The sequence below is a fragment of the Leucopleurus acutus genome (genome assembly GCF_964270905.1).
Source record: "Leucopleurus acutus genome assembly, chromosome: 6".
In the NCBI taxonomy this organism is placed as follows: domain Eukaryota; kingdom Metazoa; phylum Chordata; class Mammalia; order Artiodactyla; family Delphinidae; genus Leucopleurus; species Leucopleurus acutus.
Genome location: NC_139149.1, coordinates 84385139 through 84409813, shown reverse-complemented (window position 1 = coordinate 84409813; position 24675 = coordinate 84385139). Strand labels below are relative to the sequence as shown.

At 37.1% G+C, this 24675-nt stretch overlaps 1 protein-coding gene across 1 annotated transcript in view; it reads left to right on the top strand.

The window, feature by feature from the left end:
* ORC2 (origin recognition complex subunit 2) overlaps positions 1-24675 on the top strand; it is a 54029-nt gene that overhangs the window by 13387 nt on the left and 15967 nt on the right. The window contains exons 5-11 of the mRNA XM_082841375.1: positions 2989-3078; positions 7894-7986; positions 8876-8907; positions 10856-10916; positions 13328-13521; positions 14507-14605; positions 23841-23950. Of these exons, the coding sequence (XP_082697501.1) occupies positions 2989-3078; positions 7894-7986; positions 8876-8907; positions 10856-10916; positions 13328-13521; positions 14507-14605; positions 23841-23950 (679 nt within the window). The remainder of the gene's footprint in view (positions 1-2988; positions 3079-7893; positions 7987-8875; positions 8908-10855; positions 10917-13327; positions 13522-14506; positions 14606-23840; positions 23951-24675) is intronic.

Here is a 24675-nt window from a genome sequence, read left to right as displayed (position 1 = left end):
CAGGACTTCCCTGGTGGTCTAGTGGCTAAGACTTCACCTTCCAATGTGGGGGGTACAGGTTTGATCCCTGGTCGGGGAGCTAAGATCCCACATGGCTCACAGCCAGAAAACCAAAACAGAAAACAGAAGCAATATTGTAACAAATTCAATAAAGACTAAAAAAAATTGTCCACATCAAAAAAACAAAATATTAAAAAAAAAAAAGAATGGCCAAAATCCAAAATATTGACAACACCAAATGCTGACAGAGATGTGGAGTAACAAGAACCCATTTACTACTAGTGGGAATGCAAAATGGTACAGCTCCTTGGAAGACAGTTTGGCAGTTTATTACAAACTAAACATATTCTTACCATGTGACCTAGCAGTTGTGTTCCTTCATATTTACTCAAATGAGTTGAAATCTTTTGTCCACCCAAAAACCTGCACACACAGTTGTTTGTAGCAGCTTTGTTCATAATTGCCAAGGCTTAGAAGCAACCAAGAAGTCAACCAAGGATAAATAAACTGATACATCCATGCAGTGGGATATTATTCAATGCTAAAAAAATAATAAGTTATCAGTCTATGAAAAGATATGGAGGAGCCTTAAATGCATATTGCTAAATGAAAGAAGTCAATCTGAAAAGGCTACATACTGTATGATTCCAACTCTATGACATTCTGGAAAAGGCAAAACTATACAGACAGTAAAAGAAGACATTGGTTGCCAAGGGTCAGGAGTAAGGAAGGGATGAATAGATGGAGTACAGAGGATTTTTAAGGCAGTGAGTCCATTCTGTATGATACTATAATGATGGATACATGTTACCGTACTTTTGTCAAAACCTATAGAATGTACAGCAGCAAGAGTAAACCGTAATGTAAACTATGGACTCTGGGTGATAATGAAGTGTCAACAGAGGTTCATTGATTCCAACAAATGTACCACTCTGTTTTTTTTGTTTTTGAATTTATTCATTTTGTTTGTTTTTTTCACAAATGTACCATCTGGTGTGAGATATTGTTAATGGGGGGAGGCTGTGGATATGTAGGGCAGGAGATACATGGGAAATCTCTGTACCTTCCACTTGAGTTGGTTCTGAACCTAAAACTGCTCTAAAAAATAGTCTGTTTTTTAAAAATCCAGTACTTCTCTTCATTGAATGACATTATCAAGAAGTGAAAAGACAAGACACAGGATAGAGAAGATATTTCTTTTTCTGGAAATAAGAAACCCGTAAAAAGGTGTTAAGCTTCATTAGTGACTAGGGAAAGGAAATTAAAATGCCTTTCCGTGTGAGATTCATTTTGTACCCACTAGATTGGCAAAGATTAAGGAGTTTAGGTAATACCAAGTGGTCGTGCATATACACACCAGTGGGAACTCTTAAGCAATAAAGGGAGCAAACACTGACTTCGGAAAAGTTTGGCACTTTAATAAACTCATTAAAGGTTTGGGGACTTCCCTGGCATCACAGTGGTTAAGAATCTGCCTGCCAGTGCAGGGGATGTGGGTTCGATCCCTCGTCTGGGAAGATCCCACATGCTACGGGTTAACTAAGCCCGTGCATCATAACTACTGAGCCTGTGCTCTAGAGCCCACGAGCCACAACTACTGAGCCCACGTGCTGCAACTGCTGTAGCCCACATGCCTAGAGCCCATGCTCCACTACAAAGAGAAGCCACCACAATGAGAAAACTGCGCACCGCAACGAAGAGTAGCCCCCACTCACTGCAACTACAGAAAGCCCGCTGGCAGCAATGAAGACCCAGTGCAGCCAAAAAAAATTTTTTTTAAAGTTTGGCACAATAATAAACCCATTACATGTTAACAAAAATTACATGTATTTTGATGAAAAATATCTATTTCAAAAAATTATTGAAGAGGGCATAGTTTTATATTTTTGCAAATCTCTCTAATGTCTGACTTAATAGAAAACAGCTGGATTTTCATATCTGCTCATGCATTCTGTTAGCTGACAGGGTGGTGATGTCACCACACATCATGTAGTTTCTGGATTACCTCAACATACACTCATGATTGAGGGTCAGAAAGTCAGATCTTGTCTTAGTGTTACTATGAAACGGTTTCAGCCTCAGGGACCTCAGAGACGCCCTACGTGACACCCCTAACAGACTACATTTTGAGAATCACTGTGATAGCAAGTAGACTGCTAGCCATGAGTGTCCGATATGTTGTAGGTAGCAGTTGTTATTTAAGGGGAGGATTAAAGAATGAAATTAAGTCAGCGTCTTAGTTGAGAGTAAGAGAACTTCTATCATATAACAACTGTTTAAATCTCAACTTCAGGGCTTCCCTGGTTGCGCAGTGGTTAAGAATCCGCCTGCCAATGCAGGGGATGTGGGTTTGAGCCCTGGTCCGGGAAGATCCCACATGCTGCCGAGCAACTAAGCCCATACGCCACAACTACTGAACCTGTGCTCTGGAGCCCACAAGCCACAACTACTGAGCCCACACTCCTAGAGCACATGCTCCGCAACAAGAAAAGCCACTGCAATGAGAAGCCCACGCAGCACAACGAAGAGTAGCCCCCGCTCGCCACAACTAGAGAAAGCCCGCATGCAGCAACGAAGACCCAACGCAGCCAAAAATAAAATAAATAAATTTATTAAAAAAAAAAAAGAAAGAAGCATAACTAATAAAGTCCCTTTTGTCCTCCCTCCTCAGGGGCAACTTCTATCATGAATTGAATGCATATCCCTCTAGTCTGGAGTGTTCTTTAGTGGGCTTTTTATTGTTGTTGTGTTTGTTTATATATCTTTGTGTATCTGTGAATAACATGTTTTCTGTGTTTTAAAATTTATGTAAACAGTATCATAGTCTACTGTGTGTTTTTAATATCTTATTTATAAATATGTATTGTTAAACATTTGTGCAAGACAGTGAGGGGTACAAATCCTAAGTTTTTGTTAAAATTCTTTTTTTTTTTCCTGTTAATTAACCTCACCCATTTTTCCTAAATGTATGTTGCATTTTTCTTTCAGAATCCTTGAAAAATGGCTCTGCTACAGATGGTGGGAATAAAGTTTATTCTTTTCAAAATAGAAAACACCCTGAAAAGATGGCTAAATTAGGTATGTTGCTTTTCTGACTTCTTCACTATTCTGACTTCACTATTCACCTTTTCTAAGGTGTATTTAACCACATTTCCCACTGTTATCACCCCATTGCATTCACTAAAAGAATGAATGAGGGATGTTATTTTATTTTCAAGCATACTTAAAGTCATTAGTTTTTTTCATGCTCAGATGTCTTCTGTTCTCAGCTAGGTTCTAAGGTTATAGTAGAGACCCTGTCTTAGATTCCTTCCCACAACATCTAGCGTAGGCTGTTAACAAATTTTTGTTATGTAAACAAGTGACTTAAGTCACACAGAGATATTCTGAATTTATTGAATAAGAGTTTTACACTGTATGTAGAAGAAAAGAGTTCGTATTATAGAAAATTATTTATGTAAAATTGTTAGAAATGGACTGTTCTAACATTTTTCTTACCCCGGTTACCACTTATACTAATTACATGTGAATTACTGATTTTCAGAGAACTAGACTTAAATAAATTATATATAACATTAAAATTAAACTAGCAATTTAATTCTTTTTAAAAATTCGGGTGGTACTATTGGATCCTGCGGCATGAGGGGTCATCAGTTTTGAAAGCTTTGAGGAAAGGAAATAACACGTGAAAGCACTTTAAAATTAAGGAGGTCCATAAGTTTATGGAAGTTTGGGAATACCAAAAAGTTAAGAGCAAGGGAATAATAATTAACAACCTGGCAAAATGTAGTCGTTGTATAAGAGGACTTATAATCTATAATTATAGAACATCTATATATGTGTCTTAAGTGGTGTATTTTTATGCAGTCATTGTAGTCAGTGATCATTTAAACATTCAAAGTCAAATGAATGTCACACTTGTTGAGTGTTGACACTGATGAGGGACATATAAGAAGTAATTATAAGACCTGTGTTTCTGAACATAATACAATTTAAGCATTTGCAAAATTCAGTTTTTCTGAAAGGTATAATATTATATGCATCATTAATTTTGAACCTAACATGGTACATACAATAATTTACACTAATTGATGTGTTTCTTAGAGTTTATTATCTACATAAAGAAATCTAAAATGTTTTTGATACAAATGAACTTATTTACAAAACAGAAATACCCTTACAGACCTAGAAAACACACTTATGGTTACCAAAGGGGAAAGTGGGGGGAGGTTTAAATTAGGAGTCTGGGATTAACAGATACACACTATTATATAGAAAATAGATAAACAGCAAGGACCTACTTACTGTATAGCACAGGGAACTATACATGATATTTTGTAATAACCTATATAGGAAAAGAATCTGAAAAAAACGGAATCACTTTGCTATACACCTGGAACTAACACAATGCTTTAAATCAAGTATACTTCAATAAAAAATAATTTAAGAAAAGAAATTAAAAAATTTTTGATCTGTAAAAATGACTGAATTCTGTGTAGGATCTCTGGGACACCAGAGGAAAATGCTTATATAATTACTAGAGGAAAGATCAAATAGACATCAAGGCCAAAGTGAAACCCTAACGACAATGAAGCATTGGAGAAAGAACTAATAGTGAAAAGAAAAATGGAACCTCACTGGAGTAATCAAGTAGAAGTTCCCTGAGTGGATAGTCAACATGCACATAACTGCAATGATACATGTCTCATATCTATATGTGCTGTGAGGAACTTAAGTATTGTTATGATGGGCATTTCTGTCATCACATCTGAAAGAAATATAGTCATGAAAAGATAGTTTTCTGGATTGTTTAAGACTGATCATACTTTCCAGAATCTGTGTTTAGTTCGGACCTGTGTTTAGTTATGTCGCTCTTTGACTTATTAAATATTTTTGCTAATTGTGTTTACATCTAAATATATCAATAAAATAGAATGCCTTAATATTTTAAAATAAGTTATGATCTGTCAGAAAATCATATATTACTCTGAGTATAAAAGATGATTAAATATAATTGGACTAACCAAGATATAGGGCTAGAAATAGAGCAAGAGTTAGATTGGAAGGCTTTGTAAAACACAGAGAACACGTCCAGGATGAGTAAGTAAATGCAAAGAAAAAGCAAAGGTAGAATTACCACATAGAAAGGACAAGGACAGTAAGGAGTTTGACCAGCTTGGAGAAAGATGAATTTAAGGAAATTGAAACTAGATTGGATAGATAGGATCAGATAATAACCTGATGAGAAGTTATTATTAGGCAAAGAGGAGTTTTATTTTAAAATTTCTGATATGTTGCAGACCAGTTGTTGTGTGAAATAGAATACAAATGAATTAAATATTTGCCCCAATTTTTTATTATTGAAATTAATATCCATACATGGATGACTGTCTCTTGTTTCCTTTCCTCTTCAATTCTTCCTTTTTCTTCCTTTCTCCTTTTGTAGTTTAAAGTTATTTAAAAGCAGAGGATTTTTATGTTTCAATATAAAACCAAAATGATCTCAGCTAAGTTACTTTGTACTTTTGTGGCTTTTTGTTGATGTGAAGGTTTTTTTCCTATCCTGTGGGTCAACAGCCTTTACCAAACATGGTATATTTTTCTGGTGTAAAGAGAAGGCCAATGCCTGAGCTTTAGGTACCTGCAGGTTAGAATGCTTAGGAGGATGAGGGCAGTGAAGTTGAGATGGAATAACTACCAGCAGTAGCCAGGGACCAGGCTAATACCATGGAACCCAGATGGAGGAATAATTTCAAAGAAAGATATAAGAAACTTTAATGAATGATACAGAGGATCGAGGAGGTTAAGAAAAAAGAAGCCAGTGCACTTGTAGGGACTGTCATGAATATCTTGGGTCAGTTCCAAGATTGGATAAAGCTGTGTGAAATAGGTTAGAAAGAGTTTGAGTCAGTGAAGTGGCTTAATTTACACAAATTCAACTATACTTTCTCTTTAAAAAAAAAAAGATGGAAGAGAATTTAAATAGTGTTCTCAGTGAACAATGTTCTTAGTGTATGAAATGTAAATCTATTCCTTCAGTTAGACTCAATTCCCATATGCCTATCACAGTGTGAGAATGTGAGCATCTTTAAAGATAAACATTGTAGGGCTCCCCTGGCGGCGCAGTGGTTGAGAGTCCGCCTGCCGATGCAGGGGACGCGGGTTCGTGCCCCGGTCCGGGAGGATCCCACGTGCCGTGGAGCGGCTGGGCCCGTGAGCCATGGCCGCTGAGCCTGCGCGTCCGGAGCCTGTGCTCCGCAATAGGAGAGGCCACAACAGTGAGAGGCCCGCGTACCGCAAAAAAAAAAAAAAAAAAAAAAAAAAAGATAAACATTGTAGGGCTTCCCTGGTGGCGCAGTGGTTGAGAATCTGCCTGCTAATGCAGGGGACACGGGTTCAAGCCCTGGTCTGGGAGGATCCCGCATGCCACGGAGCAACTAGGCCTGTGAGCCACAACTACTGAGCCTGCGCTAGAGCCTGTGCTCTGCAACAAGAGAGGCCGCGATAGTGAGAGGCCTGCGCACTGCAATGAAGAGTGGCCCCCACTTGCCATACTAGAGAAAGCTCTCGTACAGAAATGAAGACCCAACAGAGCCAAAATAAATTAATTAATAAATTCCTACCCCAACATCTTAAAAAAAAAAGATAAACATTGTATTTTTCATTTTAAATGGCCCCCTTTTTTAAAAATAAATTTATTTATTTATTTATTTTTGGCTGTGTTGGGTCTTTGTTGCTGCGCACAGGCTTTCTCTAGTTGTGGCGACCGGGGGCTACTCTTTGTTGCAGTTCGCGGGCTTCTCATTGCAGTGCTTCTCTTGAGGAGCACGGGCTCTAGGTGCGCGGGCTTCAGTAGTTATGGCATGCAGGCTCAGTAGTTGTGGCTCACGGGCTCTAGGGCGCAGACTCAGCAGTTGTGGTGCATGGGCTTAGTTGCTCCGTGGCATGTGGGATCTTCCCGTACCAGGGCTCAAACCCATGTTCCTTGCATTGGCAGGCAGATTCTTAACCACTGCGCCACCAGGGAAGTCCTGGCCCCTTCTGTTCAGAAGCCAACTATTTCATCTGATGCTTAGTTGAAGAAATGCCATCTGGGACTTCCCTGTCCAGTGGCTAAGACTCCACACTCCCAATGCAGGGGTCCTGGGTTCGATTCCCGGTCAGGGAACTAGATCCCATGTACATGCTGCAACTAAGAGTTCGCATGCTGCAGCTAAAGATCCCCCATGCCACAACTAAGACCCGGCACAGCCAAATAAATGAATAAACAAATAAATATTAATAAAAGAAGAAATGTCATCTGTTCAGTGCTATATCTTATTCTATTATTAATTCTATTAATAATATTTTTCTATTCATATTTCTATTTTCTATTTCTATTCATATTCTATTATTAATATGTGTTAGAGTTTTAGACACAAGTAATAAACCACATTTTATGGGAGACTTAAGAGCTTTAAAAGTATAATTTTAAATATACACAGTTTTCAGTTGATTTTAGATCCCACTGTCTGGCCATTCTTTCTTAACTGTTAGCAGAGATGTGCCTCAAATATATATGGTAAAGAAATGGAAAGAGTATAAACCTGTCAATGGAGAAGAGAGAGGAAGAGTGTGTGATAATTGGAGAAACCAGCAAGGTCAAAGTTAGCTCTTTATTTGTATTTTTTTGCGAGACCTGTGGATAACTGAAGGAAGACTTGGAAGACGGTGAGTAAAGGTGAAAGCAGTAGTACTCTTAATATGGCTAGGTTTATTTATCTTTCTGATATTAGTAACAGCAGGTTTCTTTTTTTTTTAAATTTATGTAAGTGAAATAAGGCTATTTCCCCTCTTAATCTACTGTTGTCCATTAAAAGTTTTTTTTAATATATTTCTTTTGTCTGTTTACAGCTTCAGAACTAGCAAAAACACCAAGAAAAAGTGTTTCATCCAATTTGAAGAGTGATCCTGAAATTACCATAGACATTCCTCAATGTAGCAAGGGTAAGATTTCACTTTACTTCTTTAAAGAGAGTTTTCATAGTTGCTTCAAAGTTATAATATTTTACTTTACTTTCTTGTCTAAGTGCGTTTTTATATATTTTCTTCTTTTCTGTTCTGAAAATTCATTTAGTAAATGCAGTTAATACCCCAACCTGTGTGCTTTAGTATACCCGTATTTAGCTATCAGTAAAAGGGGAAAAGATCTGTGTGGGTTGAAGTTGTACAGATTGACAGGGCCAGCTAGAAACAGTCTTAAATCCTGTTGTCATTTGCTTAAGTTAGCCAAATGTTCGTGGAAGATTTGCTTTGGCAAATACTATTTGAAATAAGGTTTTGGGGATTTGGAAGTTTTTTTTTTTTTTTTTTTTTTTTTTTTTGCGGTACGCGGGCCTCTCACTGTTGTGTCCTCTCCCGTTGGGGAGCACAGGCTCTGGACGCGCAGGCTCAGCAGCCATGGTTCACGGGCCCAGCTGCTCCGCGGCATGTGGGATCTTCCTGGACTGGGGCACGAACCCGTGTCCCCTGCATCGGCAGGCGGACTCTCAACCACTGCACCACCAGGAAAGCCCTGGAAGTTTGGAGAACTGTGGAACAGTTGTTTTTGAATGACCCATTCTAACTAGATTAAATAGTGTACTTTTAAAATAATGAACAATGGAAAGGACTCCATTTTTCCTTGTTACATGAGTGCTACAGAAATGTCATTAATAGGAGAAATCATAAAATTAATAGTGACAGTTCAGCCTCTAGTGGAGATGCAATTAATTGAGAATTCAATAATATGTAGTGGCTTCTGGGTAGAACCTGCACCTTTGCTTTTAATGAAACTAGGCTATTATGGAAAGTGAAGTATTTGTAGTAAGTAATGGCTTTTTGTTTCATTCTTTAGGGCATTCTGCTTCAGACAAAGTTCAGTTGAAGGTAAGCAATTGAGTAAAAACAAGGAAAACCCTTAGTGTTACAAAGTTAAGACATGATGAAAAATACCCATTTCATCTTTTAATTTAGATAATACTTTTATCATTTATAGGTATTTGCCAATTAAATACCTAACTTACAGATAAAGAATCTGAGGCTCAGAGAGGTGAAGTGACTTACTTGTCTGAGTTCACCAAACTAGGAAGGAGAAAAGCTGGAAAATGAAGCTAGGTCTTCTGGACCCACCTGTTGTGCCTTTTCTGTGTTAGAACTACCCCTGGGTGTTTTGTTTGTTTGTTTGTTTTTAATTTAATTTAATTTATTTATTTTTGTCTGTGTTGGGTCTTCTGGCATTCTTTTTCAAGTTGTGGATCACATCACATTAGTGGATCTTGTTGATTCCCTAAGAGACCATCAGAAAACCTGTTAATCAGTGGTATTATATTTACATACCACAATAAAAGAGAACATCAGTCTGCAAGTCTTAGTGCACTGTCTTAGAAGGGGGAGTTCAGGAGAGAATATGTATAGGGCTTGGGGATCTGGACTCGAGGGGTTTAAGGCACATCTATCAAGATGGGGAACTGATCTGTATTAGGCAGAATTCATGGCATGGTATTTTAGGAGTAGTGGACACAGTGAGGAGAGGGTCTTGAATTGAGTTTTGGTAAGTAAACCAAAGTTTGATAAGCTAGCTGTTTGCCCTGGTAAGTAGTCTGTTGTCCTGATGGGAAAATAGGTTGCCCAGATGAGCAAACTGTCAAGATAAATTAGTTTGCAGAAATTTCTGTAGCAAACAGTGAAGTTATTTAATAGTTTATAGCCTTATCTTTTTGAGCAAGAATTTTCTGAAATGGTTATTTTGACACAAATATTCTCAGACCTGATAATTAAGCTATATGGATATAGGTTGTCTCAACTCTCAGTCTTGAAATCAGTTTAGTAGGGCATGATCTACAGTTTAAAAAAATGAAATAGAATAAATTAGAAAATTTCTGTTTTGTAAGTATTATTTAATTATAATTTGGTTAAGTTATATATGCATATGTGTACTGGATCAAGGTGGCAAAACGTAAAAAAAAATTGTAAGGATCTGGACCAAAGAAGTTTGAAATATACTGTGATATACTTTATAAACCCAATAGGTGATCAGATCACCTATTATAATAGTATTCTTAATATCTCAAATAAAAATTGTTATAATATTTGTAACTAGCACCAACAACTTATCACAAGATAACAGACTTAAATTTTTTGTCATATTTTCACATTGCCAAAAAAAACACAGGGTACTTTATCTTTTTATCAGTACTGTTAAGTTATCACGTATACACCAGTAGGCATTTTATTGTGCTAGAAATTGAATGGTGTTAAAGGATTCTGTAAGGAAAAGAAAAACGTGCGTTATACTTCTGTAAACTGTTTAAAAAATTTAAAATACAGAAGTAAAAAGTAGAAATCTTTTTTTCTCTCCTTCTCACAGACTACTTTAACACCAGTAAATTGCTCGTACATGCAAAGGCCCACTGCAGTAACTATAGGAGTCCCATTTCCTTGCTTACTCATCATCCCTGGACAGTATTACCTTTTTTTAGAAAAAATATTCTGCTAATCTGATGGGTGAAGAATGATTCAAAGGCTGATAAGCTTTTTCTTTACATAATAATAGAAGTGCATCCTTCGCAGGTGTCTGGAATACAACTTCTAGAACCACTCTAGGAATCCTTCGGAATTCGTTTTATCGTTTTTGTTGTCATACTCTCCCCCCGCAACAAATTCATATATTGTTGTCTTCCAGGTCTAGGAAGGAGCTCATCTGGTTCTAATGTCTATTGAAAACAAAATATTTTTCTTCCTTCTAGCCTTTCTTTCACTCAGAGACATCATTAATTTTCATGTCATCATTATTATTTGACTATATAAACTATATTGCTTTTTTATTTTTAAACAGAACAATGATAAAAGTGAATTTCTGTCAACAGCACCTCGTGGGCTAAGGAAAAGACTAATAGGTGTGTATTTCTTTTTACACTGAGCTTTTATAAAAAGAAGCATCTAAACAGGCAATAATGGTTAAATATACAGGTTCTAGTCTTAGAATGCTTACATTTTATCTTTGGGCTGCCACTTACAGGGACCTCTCTATGCCTCAATTTTTTTCATTTGCGAAATAGGGATAATAATGGTACCAGCCTCAGAGTTATTTTGAGATTAATTGAAATAAAGGATGTCAAAGTGCTTAGCGTAGTGCTTGACCTTGGTATGTGCTTAACAGGTGTTAGCTATTATTACTTTTTATTATTATAACTACTTATTGCTATTTCTTTTCACGAAAGAAAGGATATGTTCATGTCTTCAATTAAGCTGTAGATTCCTTAAGGGCAAGGACTATATCTTATATTTTAACTCATAACACTTAGCACTATGTCTTTACATTATAGTCAATGGATATTGAGGTCAGTTAAAATTCTTCAATAAAATAACATGCCTTTTAGTTTATTTGCCTGAGACAGTTTTAGAAATAGTTCTATTGATTTATTTAGAAGTTTTATCAATATATTGAAACAATTTTAAATATTTACAGTGGTACTGAATACTATACAAAGCCAAGTAAACAGACATGGTTCCTGCCTTTGGGGAAATTAAAAATGGTTTGGGTTTTTTTTTATGTTTTGGGGGGGTCTTTTTGGCCACACCATGTGGCCTGTGGGATCTTAGTTCCCCAGCCCAGGGTTGAACCTGGGCCACGGCAGCGAAAGCGCTGAGTCCTAAACACTGGACTGCCAGGGAGCTCTCTGGTTTGGGGTTTAAATATTTAATTTTGGGGCAAATGACTTTTTGACCTTTATATTTCTGAAAGATGTCAACTCCTTTCTTGGGATTGACCCCTTGACAATAATATTAGCTAACATTGTTAAATCTATGCCCTGTAGCCCTTCTTCTTTCAATGTATAGAGTTGATAATACATTTTTAATCAACATAAAAATTATAACACTAAATTATTGGATATCTGAAGCAATAAAAGATGATATATGCAATTGATTATTATTATTTTATGTCAAATACATCCCACATCTTAAGTTTCCTCCTTACCCCACAGAAGAATCCTTTTTAGAGAAGAGGTGAACTTCCTTCTCCTTCTCAATCACCACCAAACAAATATATCAACATGTGTGATGTATTCATGTAAATAGGGTAAAGACATTGTCTGGTACCTCCTACCACTTCTAACCCTTGCATCTACCATGGGCAGCAGTCAGTGCAAATCTGAATCTGCTAAGCTATGTATGCCCACAAAATCAAGCCTTTTTTTTTTTTCTTTTTCAGTATCTATATTTGTTATTTGCTGACTCTGGATATTCTGAAATATGCTCTTCAAAATAAAGAGTGATTTGCTTAAAATTATTTTATTCATATTTTGGAAGTTAACCTTTTATGGTAGTTTTATACTTATTTTGTTGAGTGTAAGTTTTATCCTTACTTTATGATTATAAAACTAGCTTTATTATTTCTGGAGAGTGGTGGGGGTGGCCATGGTTTGTTTAAAAATATAATTCTTATATCTACTATGGGATGGATTGTGAGTATGTATTAGTAGTACTTAAAGTAGTAGCTGTCATTTATTGAGTGCTCTATCAGTTAGGATGGCATTTTCAGTAGGCAGCAATGGAAAATTCTATAACAATGGCTTAAGCCATGGACACTGAAGTATCTCACATCATTAGAAGTCTAGGGATACACAGTTCACGGTTGATGTAGTGACTCAACAGTGTCATGAAGGATACAGGTTCTTCTTTTCGCTTTGCTGCTGACATTTTTCATCTTTAGTTTTGATATTTTATATTGCAAAATGGCTTCCATAGCTTTAAGCTATGGGTATAAGTAAGGGGCTTTCCTTCCATAAGTGAGGAAAATCTTCCCCAGAAGCTTCCAGCAAATTTCCCCTCAAGTTTCATTGGTTAAAGGTTTACATGGCCAACTCTAGTTGCAAAGGAGGCTGAGAGAGCATGTATCTGGCAAAGGAAAAGACAATTAAATTACTGATTATCCTTTAGGGTGGAGCACATTGCCACATTTTACAATGAATTCTATTAGCAAGGAAGAAGGAAAGAGAATGGTATTACGTATGACTGACAATTTCTGCCACATTTCGTTTGTGTTAGGCATTGCTAGTTGTTTTACATGCATTTCAATGTAATCTTCACAATGCTTTATTAAATTAGGCACTGGTAGCCTTATTTGATAAGTGAGGAAACTGGTGCTCAGAAAACTTACATAACTAGCTCTGGTGAAATCATCAGCAAGTAATGACAAAACCAGAAGGCACAATCTCTTACTTCAAAGCCCACACTCTTCCTAATACCCCAGAATGCCTCTTTTGTCAAACTGTCCAATTTTCCCAATTGCTTCCTCCCCACACAGTTCCAAGGTTTCATTCTGACAGTGAAAGTGAATATTCTGCTTCCAACTCGGAGGACGATGAAGGGGTTGCACAGGAATGTGAAGAGAACACTAATGAAGTCATATTGAGCGAACAGATTCAAGCTCAGAATAGAGTAGTTTCGGCTCCTGTTTGCAAAGAAACGCCTTCTAAGAAAATGAAAAGAGATAAAACAGTAAGTGAAGAGAGACTTTAAAGAAAAATCAGTAATATCTCAAAGATAAGCTACCTAAGAGATCCAAATGGGAGGATGAACATAATTTTTTTTCTTCACTTTTCTACATTTTCTCAGCCTTTCACATAAATTCCCGCATATATTTGTGTCTATTTCTGGACTTCGTATCCTGGCCTCTCTGTATCCATATTCATGTATCAGTACCATAGTATATGCTAAAGGTGACAATTCAGTTGAATAAAAGAGCTTTTAAATAAATTTCAATTGGATAATTGGAGGCAAGACTTCTCAGTATATACCTTTTTATATAGTTTCATTTTTGTAACGTTGCTGATGTAACAGCGTAAGTATTAAATGATGTGACTATGGACCCATGTTGGGTCGTTTGGAGAACACTGCACATATTATGGCCTGAGAAAAGGCTAATTATCCCAGCGTGCTCTGTAAAGACTCAGAGCAGTCTAGGAAGCCTCCTGCTTGAATGACTTTCCATTCCTTCCTTACCACCACGGAGCTCAGTCCTGCCCCAAATCAGTAGAACACGTGGTGAGTCATTTTACTGGAATAGTAGGCAAGTCTTTTTTTACCTTGCTGTTGATGTCTTTCTCATTTCCACAGTCCTTCAACTGTACTAATTAAAGGATTTGCTAGGAGTGTGTGAGGCAAAACAAAGGTCCTGATTGTAAAGACCCTTTTTTTTTTTCCAGTCTAAACGGGAATTATATGTTGGAATTTAGGAATCGTTTTTGGGCCGACTACTTCAGTCTAGTCATTTTCTTCAACTTTTATGACCCTAAGAGTTACTCAGTTTTATTACTGGAATTAAATTTGCTTGGTCCTTAGTCTTTGTTGTTGCTTCAAAAAGAAAATACTGACTGCCAAGTAAAGAATTTCACATATCCTGTTTATGCTAATATTACTGTCTAGTTCTCATATAAAACAAATATCTGAAACTAAGAACTCACTTTGCTTTGTCCACTTTCAGAGTGACTTAGTAGAAGAATATTTTGAAGCCCACAGCAGTTCAAAAGTTTTAACCTCTGATAGAACACTGCAGAAACTAAAGAGGGCTAAACTGGATCAGGTATGTTGCAAGGAGTGTTACTTGTAAATTGTTCTTATTGTGAGCTGAAAAATATAGTACATAAGCAGCAAATCTGAAGAATAAGTGCATACAACAGAATACTATCCTGATCAAATGAAACACAAATTAGTGTGACATCACTATTGCATATTTTATTTTGTAAATGGTAACTGGTTCACTGGATTAGAATTGTTTGACGTACTCTAATTATACATGTATAATTACGTATTTTTCTCTTATTTATCATTTCTTCAGGATCTATAATAATCATCAGGGTCATAGTTTCTTTTTTTAATTTATTGAAGTATAGTTGATTTACAATGTTGTATTAATTTCTACTGTACAGCAAAGTGATTCAGTTATACCTGTATATATATTTTTTCATATTCTTTTCCATTATGGTTTATCACAGGATTTTCTTTTTTTAACATCTTTATTAGAGTATAATTGCTTTACAATGGTGTGTCAGTTCTGCTTTATAACAAAGTGAATCAGTTATACATATACTTATGTTCCCATATCTCTTCCCTCTTGCATCTCCCTCCCTCCCACCCTCCCTATCCCACCCCTCCAGGCAGTCACAAAGCAGTGAGCTGATCTCCCTGTGCTATGCGGCTGCTTCCCACTAGCTATCTATTTTATGTTTGGTAGTGTATATATGTCCATGCCACTCTCATTTTGTCCCAGCTTACCCTTCCCCTCCCCGTATCCTCAAGTCCATTCTCTAGTAGGTCTGCATCTTTATTGCCGTCTTGTCCCTAGGTTCTTCTGACCATTTTCTTGTTTTTTTCTTTTCTTTTTTTTTTAGATTCCATATATATGTGTTAGCATACGGTATTTGTTTTTCTCTTTCTGACTTACTTCACTCTGTATGACAGTCTCTAGGTCCATCCACCTCACAACAAATAACTCAGTTTCGCTCCTTTTTATGGCTTAATAATATTCCATTGTATATATGTATCACAGGATTTTGAATATAGTTCCCTGTGCAGGGTCTTAGTTTCTTTGATATGCGTGTACCATTAATTTCTGTTACCAATTTAACCCACATATTCATTGAACCTCACACTGGTCATAAAACAAAGACTGACCTGACTCTCAGTTGAAAACCTTGCAAAAAGCAGAGGATATTCTGCTTCTTGCTATTATGGAAAGCCTGCCCATTGCAGTAAGGTAAGAAGGTTGCTGTATACTCTTGTTCCAGTGTCTCGTTTTATAAAAAAATAGCATACAGTTAGACTCAGAGCTTTGACAGATACCTCACTAACAAAGGACAAAGAACCATCTGAATAAGAAAATCTTTCATTAGCAAGTGGGCTTGAGGGACTTCCCTGGCGATCCTTGGTTAGGACTCTGCACTTCCACTGCAGGGGCATGGGTTCAGTCCCTGGTCAGGGAACTAAGATCCCACAAGCCATGGAGCCAAAAAAAAAAAAAGAAAGTGGGCTTGATAATTTAAGTCAAGAAGAGATTGTTATTGACTCAGAGAGAATCAAGGTTTTATTATTTTCTGAAATAGGAATTCAGTGCAATTTCCTAAGGTATACAGGGCTTTTGACAGAGTTTTCAAGCTATAGAAAAGAGAGAAGAGAGGTTTACCATAGGGTAAACCTCTATGGCTTGGATGACGTGGTGCTGTGGTTGGGGGTTTTTGGTTTTTTCTGTTTTGTTTGTTTCTTTCCACCTGTCTCATAGGTATTGCAACTCAGATCAGAGACTAGCTGAAAACATGTGTCAAGAAACCAAGCTGTTCAAGGAAGAGATGGCACTAACGTCTGCTTAGTGCATGTATTTTTTTTTTCTGTACAGCAGGTTCTTTTTAGTCATCAGTTTTATACACATCAGTGTATACATGTCAATCCCAATCTCCCAGTTCATTCCACCACTTTCGCCCCTTGGTGTCCATGTGTTTGTTCTCTACATCTGTGTCTCTATTTCTGCACTGCAAACCGATTCATCTGCACCATTTTTCTAGGTTCCACATATATGTGTTAATATATGATATTTACTTTTCTCTTTCTGACTTACTTCATTTGTATGACAGTCTGTAGATTCATCCACATCTCTACAAATGACCCAATTTGGTTCCTTTTTATGGCTGAGTAATATTCCATTGTATATATGTACCACATCTTCTTTATCCATTTGTCTGTTGATGGGCATTTAGGTTGCTTCCATGACCTGGCTATTGTAAATAGTGCTGCAGTGAATATTGGGGTGCATGTGTCTTTTTGAATTATGGTTTTCTCTGGGTATATGCCCATTAGTCAAGATTGCTGGGTCATATGGTAATTCTACTTTTAGTTTTTTAAGGAACCTGAATACTGTTCTCCATAGTGGCTGTATCAATTTACATTCCCACCAACAGTGCAAGAGGGTTCCCTTTTCTCCACACCCTCTCCAGCATTTGTTGTGTGTAGATATTCTGATGATGACCATTCTAACTGGTGTGAGGTGATACCTCATTGTAGTTTTGATTTACGTTTCTCTTATAATTAGTGATGTTGAGCATCTTTTCATGTGCTTCTTGGCCATCTGTATGTTCTCTTTGGAGAAATGTCTGTTTAGGTCTTCTGCCCATTTTTGGATTGGGTTGTTTTTTTTTTAATATTGAGCTGCATGAGCTGTGTATATATTTTGGAGATTAATCCTTCGTCTGTTGATTCGATTGCAAATATTTTCTCCCATTCTGAGGGTTGTCTTTTCATCTTGTTTGTACTTTCCTTTGCTTTGAAAAAACTTTTAAGTTTCATTAGGTCCCATTTGTTTATTTTTGTTTTTATTTCCATTATTCTAGGAGATGGATCAAAAAAGATCTTGCTGTGATTTATGTCAAAGAGTGTTCTTCCTATGTTTTCCTCTTAAGAGTTTTTTTTTTTTTTTTTTTGCGGTACGCAGGCCTCTCACTGTTGTGGCCTCTCCTGTTGTGGCCTCTCCTGTTGTGGAGCACAGGCTCCGGATGCGCAGGCTCAGCAACCATGGCTCACGGGCCTAGCCGCTCCGCAGCATGTGGAATCTTCCCGATTGGGGCACAAACCTGTGTCCCCTGCATCGGCAGGCAGACTCTCAACCACTGCACCACCAGGGAAGCCCTCCTCTAAGAGTTTTAGAGTGTCCGGTCTTATATTTAGGTCTTTAATCCATTTTGAGTTTACTTTTGTGTATGGTGTTAGGGAGTGTTCTAATTTCATTCTTTTACACATAGCTGTCCAGTTTTCCCAGCACCAGTTATTGAAGAGACTGTCTTTTCTCCACTGTATATCCTTGCCTCCTTTGTCATAGATGAGTTAACCATAGGTGCGTGGGTTTAACTCTGGGCTTTCTGTCCTGTTCCATTGATCTATATTTCTGTTTTTGTGCCAGTACCATATTGTCTTGACTACTGTAGCTTTGTAGTATAGTCTGAAGTGAGGGAGTCTGATTCCTCCAGCTCCGTTTTATTCCCTCAAGACTGCTTTGGCTATTCAGGGTCTTTTGTGTCTCCATACAAATTTTAAGATTTTTTGCTCTAGTTCTGTGAAAAATGCCATTGGTAATTTGATAGGGATTGCATTGAATCTGTAGATTGCTTTGGGTAGTATAGTCATTTTCACAGTATTGATTCTTCCAATCCAAGAACATGGTATATCTCTCCATCTGTTGGTATCATCTTTAATTTCTTTCAACAGTGTCTTATAGTTTTCTGCATACAGGTCTCTTGTCTCCCTAGGTAGGTTTATTCCTAGGTATTTATTCTTTTTGTTGCAATGGTAATTGGGAGTGTTTCCTTATTTTTTCTTTCAGATTTTTCATCATTAGTGTATAGGAGTGCAAGAGATTTCTGTGCATTAATTTAGTTTCCTGCAACTTTACCAAATTCATTGATCAGCTCTAGTAGTTTTCTGGTGGCATCTTTAGGATTCTCTGTGTATAGTATCATGTCATCTGCAAACAGTGACAGTTTTACTTCTTCTTTTCCAATTTGTATTCCTTTTCTTTTTTCTTCTCTGATTGCCATGGCTCAGACTTCCAAAACTCTGTTGAATAATAGTGGCGAGAGTGGACATCCTTGTCTTGTTCCTGATCTTAGAGGAAATGCTTTAAGTTTTCCACCATTGAGAATGATGTTTGCTGTGGGTTTGTCATATATGGCATTTATTATGTTGAGGTAGGTTCCCTGTCTGCCCACTTTCTGGAGACTTTTTATCATAAATGGGTGTTGAATTTTGTCACATTTTGTCAAGAGCTTTTGCTGCATCAACCTAAATGCCCATCTATTGAGATGATCATATGGTTTTTGTTCTTCAGTTTGTTAATATGGTGTGTCACATTGATTGATTTGTGTATACTGAAGAATCCTTGCATCCCTGGGATAAATCCCACTTGATCATGGTGTATGATCCTTTTAATGTGTTGTTGGATTCTGTTTCCTAGTATTTTGTTCAGGATTTTTGCATCTATATTCATCAGTGATATTGGTCTGTAATTTTCTTTTTTTGTAGTATCTTTGTCTGGTTTTGGTATCAGGGTGATGGTGGCCTGGTAGAATGAGTTTGGGAGTGTTCCTTCCTCTGCAATTTTTTGGAGGAGTTTGAGAAGGATGGGTGTTAGCTCTTCTCTAAATGTTTGATAGAATTCACCTGGGAAGCCGTCTGGTCCTGGACTTTTGTTTGTTGGAAGATTTTTAATCACAGTTTTAATTTCATTACTTGTGATTGGTCTGTTCATATTTTCTATTTCTTCCTGGTTCAGTCTTGGAAGGTTATACCTTTCTAAGAATTTGTCCATTTCTTCCAGATTGTCCATTTTATTGGCATAGAGTTGCTTGTAGTAGTCTCTTAGGATGCTTTGTATTTCTGCGGTGTCTGTTGTAACTTTCCTTTTTCATTTCTAATTTTACTGATTTGAGTCCTCTCCCTCTTTTTCTTGATAAGGCTGGCTAATGGTTTATCAGTTTTGTTTATCTTCTCAAAGAACCAGCTTTTAGTTGTATTGATGTTTGCTATTGCTTTCTTTGTTTCTGTTTCATTTATTTCTGCTCTGATCTTTATAATTTCTTCCTTCTGCTAACTTTGGGTTTTGTTTGTTCTTCTTTCTCTAGTTCCTTTAGGTGTAAGGTTAGATTGTTTATTTGAGATTTTTCTTGTTTCTTGAGGTAGGCTTGTATAGCTATAAACTTCCCTCTTAGAACTGCTCTTGCTGCATCCCATAGGTTTTGGATCTTCGTGTTTTCATTGTCATTTGTCTCTAGGTACTTCTTTTTTTTAAAAAATAAATTTACTTATTTTATTTATTTATTTTTGGCTGCATTGGATCTTCGTTGCTGTGCGTGGGCTTTCTCTAGTTGTGGCAAGCAGGGACTACTCTTTGTTGTGGTGTGTGGGCTTCTCATTGTGGTGGCTTCTCTTGTTGCAGAGTACGGACTCCAGGCATGCAGGCTTCAGTAGTTGTGGCTCACGGGCTTAGTTGCTCCGCGGCATGTGGGGATCTTCCCCAACCAGGGCTCGAACCCATGTCCCCTGCGTAGGCAGGCAGATTCTTAACCACTGTGCCACCAGGGAAGCCCTGTCTCTAGGTACGTTCTGATTTCCTCTTTGATTTCTTCAGTGATCTCTTGGTTATTTAGTAATGTATTGTTTAGCCTCCATGTATTTGTGTTTTTTATGGTTTTTTCCCCATAATTGATTTCTAATCTCATAATGTTGTCAGAAAAGATGCTTGCTATGATTTCAATTTTCTTAAATTTACTGAGGCTTGATTTGTGACCCAAGATATGATCTGTCCTGGAGAATGTTCCGTGTGCACTTAGAAGAAAGTGTATTCTGCTACTTTTAAGTGGAATGTTCTATAAATATCAATTAAATTTACCTGGTCTATTGTGTCATTTAAAGCTTGTGTTTCCTTATTTATTTTCTGTTTGGATGATCTGTCCATTGGTGTAAGTGGGGTGTTAAAGTCCCCTACTATTATTGTGTTACTGTCAATTTCTCCTTTCATGGTTGTTAGCATTTGCCTTATGTATTGAGGTTCTCCTGTGTTGGTTGCATAAACATTTATAATTGTTATATCTTCTTTTTGGATTGATCCTTTGATCATTAGGTAGTGTCCTTCCTTATCTCTTGTAACAGTTTTTATTTTAAAGTCTATTTTGTCTGATACGAGAATTGCTACTCCAGCTTTCTTTTGATTTCCATTTGCATGGAATATCTTTTTCCATCCACTCACTTTCAGTCTGAATGTGTCCCTAGGTCTGAAGTGGGTTTCTTGTAGACAGCGTATATATGGGTCTTGTTTTTGTATCCATTCAGCAAGTCTGTGTCTTTTGGTTGGAGCATTTAATCCATTCACGTTTAAGATAATTATCGATGTGTATGTTCCTATTACCATTTTGGGTTTGTTTTTGTAGGTCCTTTTCTTCTCTTGTGTTTCCCACTTAGAGAAGTTCCTTTAGCATTTGTTGTAGAGCTGGTTTGGTGGTGCTGAATTCTCTTAGCTTTTGCTTGTCTGTAAAGCTTTTGATTTCTCTGTTGAATCTGAATGAGATCTTTGCTGGGTAGAGTAATGTTGGTTGTAGGTTCTTCCCTTTCATCACATTAAGTATATCATGCCACTCCCTTCTGGCTTGTAGAGTTTCTGCTGAGAGATCAGCTGTTAACCTTATGGGATTTTCCTTGTATATTATTTGTCATTTTTCCCTTGCTGCTTTCAATAATTTTTCTTTTGTCTTTAATTTTTGCCAGTTTGATTACTGTGTGTCTCAGCGTGTTTTGCCTTGGGTTTATCCTCTATGGGACTCTGCGCTTCCTGGACTTGGGTGGCTCTTTCCTTTCCCATGTTAGGGAAGTTTTCGAGTATAATCTCTTCAGATATTTTCTCGGATCCTTTCTCTCTTCTCTCTCTTCTCCTTCTGGGACCCCTATAATGCGAATGTTGTTGTGTTTTATGTTGTCCCAGAGGTCTCTTAGGCTGTCTTCATTTCTTTTCATTCTTTTTCTTTATTCTGTTCTGCAGCAGTGAATTCCACCATTCTGTCTTCCAGGTCACTTATCCGTTCTTCTGCCTCAGTTATTCTGCTATTGATTCCTTCTAGTGTATTTTTCATTTCAGTTATTGTATTGTTCATCTCTGTTTGTTCGTTCTTTAATTCTTCTAGATCTTTGTTAAACATTTCTTGCATCTTCTCGATCTTTGCCTCCATTCTTTTTCCAAGGTCCTGGATCATCTTCACTATCATTATTCTGAATTCTTTTTCTGGACAATTGCCTGTCTCCTCTTCATTTAGTTGTTTTTCTGGGGTTTTATCTTGTTCCTTCATCTGGTGCATAGCCCTCTGCCTTTTCATCTTGTCTGTCTTTCTGTGAATGTGGTTTTTGTTCCACAGGCTGCAGGATTGTAGTTCCTCTTGCTTCTTCCTTAGTGCATGTATTTCTTTTTTCTTTATTTTTTTTTTTTTGTGGTACACGGGCCTCTCACTGCTGTGGCCTCTTCCATTGCAGAGCACAGGCTCCAGACGCGCAGGCTCAGTGGCCATGGCTCACGGGCCCAGCCGCTCCGCGGTATGTGGGATCCTCCCGGACTGGGGCACGAACCCATGTCCCCTGCATTGGCAGGCGGACTGTCAACCACTGTGCCACCAGGGAAGCCCCGCATGTATTTTTATATAAGCAACATGGGGGAAGGAGAAGTGGATCTAGGGTCAAAGTAGGACTTCATAGGACCTAGAGACAGACAGACCTGTTGGAGGATGAAAGAAACACCTGTTACTGATAGTGAAGAAAGGAAGGTCTTTCATTAATTGTGGACATAGCTGACAGATATGGTCATAGTAACATGTGTCAGTGAGCATTTATTTCTCATGTCTGCGGGTCACCTGGGAGTTGGCTGATCTAGGATTTGCGCCACGTGTCTGTCTTCCTTGTTGGACCTCCTTGGAAAGCTAGCAGAGGCATGTTCTTCTCATAAAAATGTCAGAGACAGAAAAGGTGAAAAACAAAAGACCTCTTAAAGCCTGGGCTCAAACGGTCTCAGTGTCACTTCTGCCTCATTCTAGTGGCCACAGTAAATCATGTGGCTGAAAACAAAGTCACAGAACAGGGGATGGGGACTAGATTCCACCCGTTTAGTGGGAGGCATTGCAAAGTCACATGGCAAAGGGTACAGATAGGAGGAGGGGCAAGTATTGGGGCTAGTAATGTAATTCTGCACAAATACTAAAGTTTGAAATGAAGGTGAATAGGTGACATAACATTTCAGAGTTCACACTAAGTGTGAGTATGCTCTGATAATACAGTATAAATAACTACTGAAAATGACACTAGTGCTTTATCTGCTTTTCAGGGCTCTAGACGTTAGGAAAAAAAACATCAGATGGAGAGAGAAATTTTTGAAATCTACTACTTTACAGTTTTACTTAGAATTTGTCCTATTTCTCTTTAAGTATATGGGTGAATAAAAACTGTATAGGCTAGAGTGCCTGGAATCTTGGTTGCTGCTCTAGTCTTCAGTATTAAAAAAATATTTTACTTAAAGGCTAAAATCATGAAAACACAGTAGTGCCAGGGTAGAAATGCATATACAGCTTTTTACTAGAGTTTTCATTTCAAGAAGTGAGCTGTGTTTGAGTCACTAGCATGAATTTTCAAGTTTTGGGTACAGAGCAATGTATCTTCCTCAGTTTATTTTTACATTATTGTTTTAAAAACTTTGCCGTACTTACCAAAGATAAAGGATTTGTTAGAAACAACTTTTAAAGAGGAGCAGTGAATTTTACTAATGATAATGGTAAATTATAAAGAAACTTGACTGTTTTCTGAGAATTAATATTGAACTGTAACCTTAAGCTTTTACATTTTTTCAAATCCATAGGTTTTTAAAAGAGTGTCTGGATTTGTTGTCAAAGCTGGGAGGCAGGTTTAATTGTCTCCTTATGGTAACAATATTTTTAGAAATTAAAGACTTACATTGATATTTGGAATTTATAGTCATGTAAATGGTTCTAGAGAAAATGTAGCAAATTCTTTACTGTTTTACATATTTGTACTTAAAGAATGTATAAAACATTTTAAGAAAGAAATACTGAAATATTATGTGTATTCTCAGTAGATGCACTCATTACCAAACCTGATTAAAGTAATATTTCCACTGATGGCCTCTTCTAACCTCTACCTCTAAGGAAATATTTTTAGTATGGATTGATGTGATGTAATGTGGATTGAGAGTGATTTTCTTCCCTCCCTCTTCCTTTTTTTTTTTAAAGCAAACTTTGCATAACTTACTGAGCAAGGTTTCTCCTTCCTTTTCTGCTGAACGTAAACAACTAAATCAACAATATGAACAGTTATTTCATAAATGGATGTTGCAGTTACAGTAAGTACTATTATCATTGTAAACCTTTGTAAAATAAAGAATAATATATATTTACATGTCTATGTTAAAATCAAAGCAGTTTGACATTTAATTTTCTTTTTGCAATGAACTTGATATGTATTTTTATTTACATGTAAAAATTTGAAAAAACAGGTGTTTTCCCAATTTTATGACCCAAATGTAGAAATGTCATATTATTATATGACTCTTCTCAGAAATTCCAATTTTCAAGAAATTTGTCTTTTCTAAGTTTTTTTTTTTTTTTTTTTTGCAGTACGCGGGCCTCTCACTGTTGTGGCCTCTCCCATTGCGGAGCACAGGCTCCGGACGCGCAGGCTCAGCGGCCATGGCTCACGAGCCCAGCCGCTCCGTGGCATGTGGGATCTTTGCGGACCGGGGCACGAACCCGTGTCCCCTGCATCGGCAGGTAGACTCTCAACCACTGCGCCACCAGGGAAGCCCTGTCTTTTCTAAGTTTAATCAGACTTGAAAGCTATTGTGTAAAATAGCCTTTCTTAGAGTTGTTACTTATAAAAATATTTGAAAATATAATTTGTCAAGATTGATAAATATATCAGTTAGATTTTAATTCAGAGTTTCTAAAATGAAAGAATATATATTTTTCTTTCAATCTCATTCTGTTTACATGTACTGTAGACCTTCAGAATTTCATGAGATCTGTTCTCTAAACATTATTTTACCATTTTAAAATTGTTTCTTAGAAT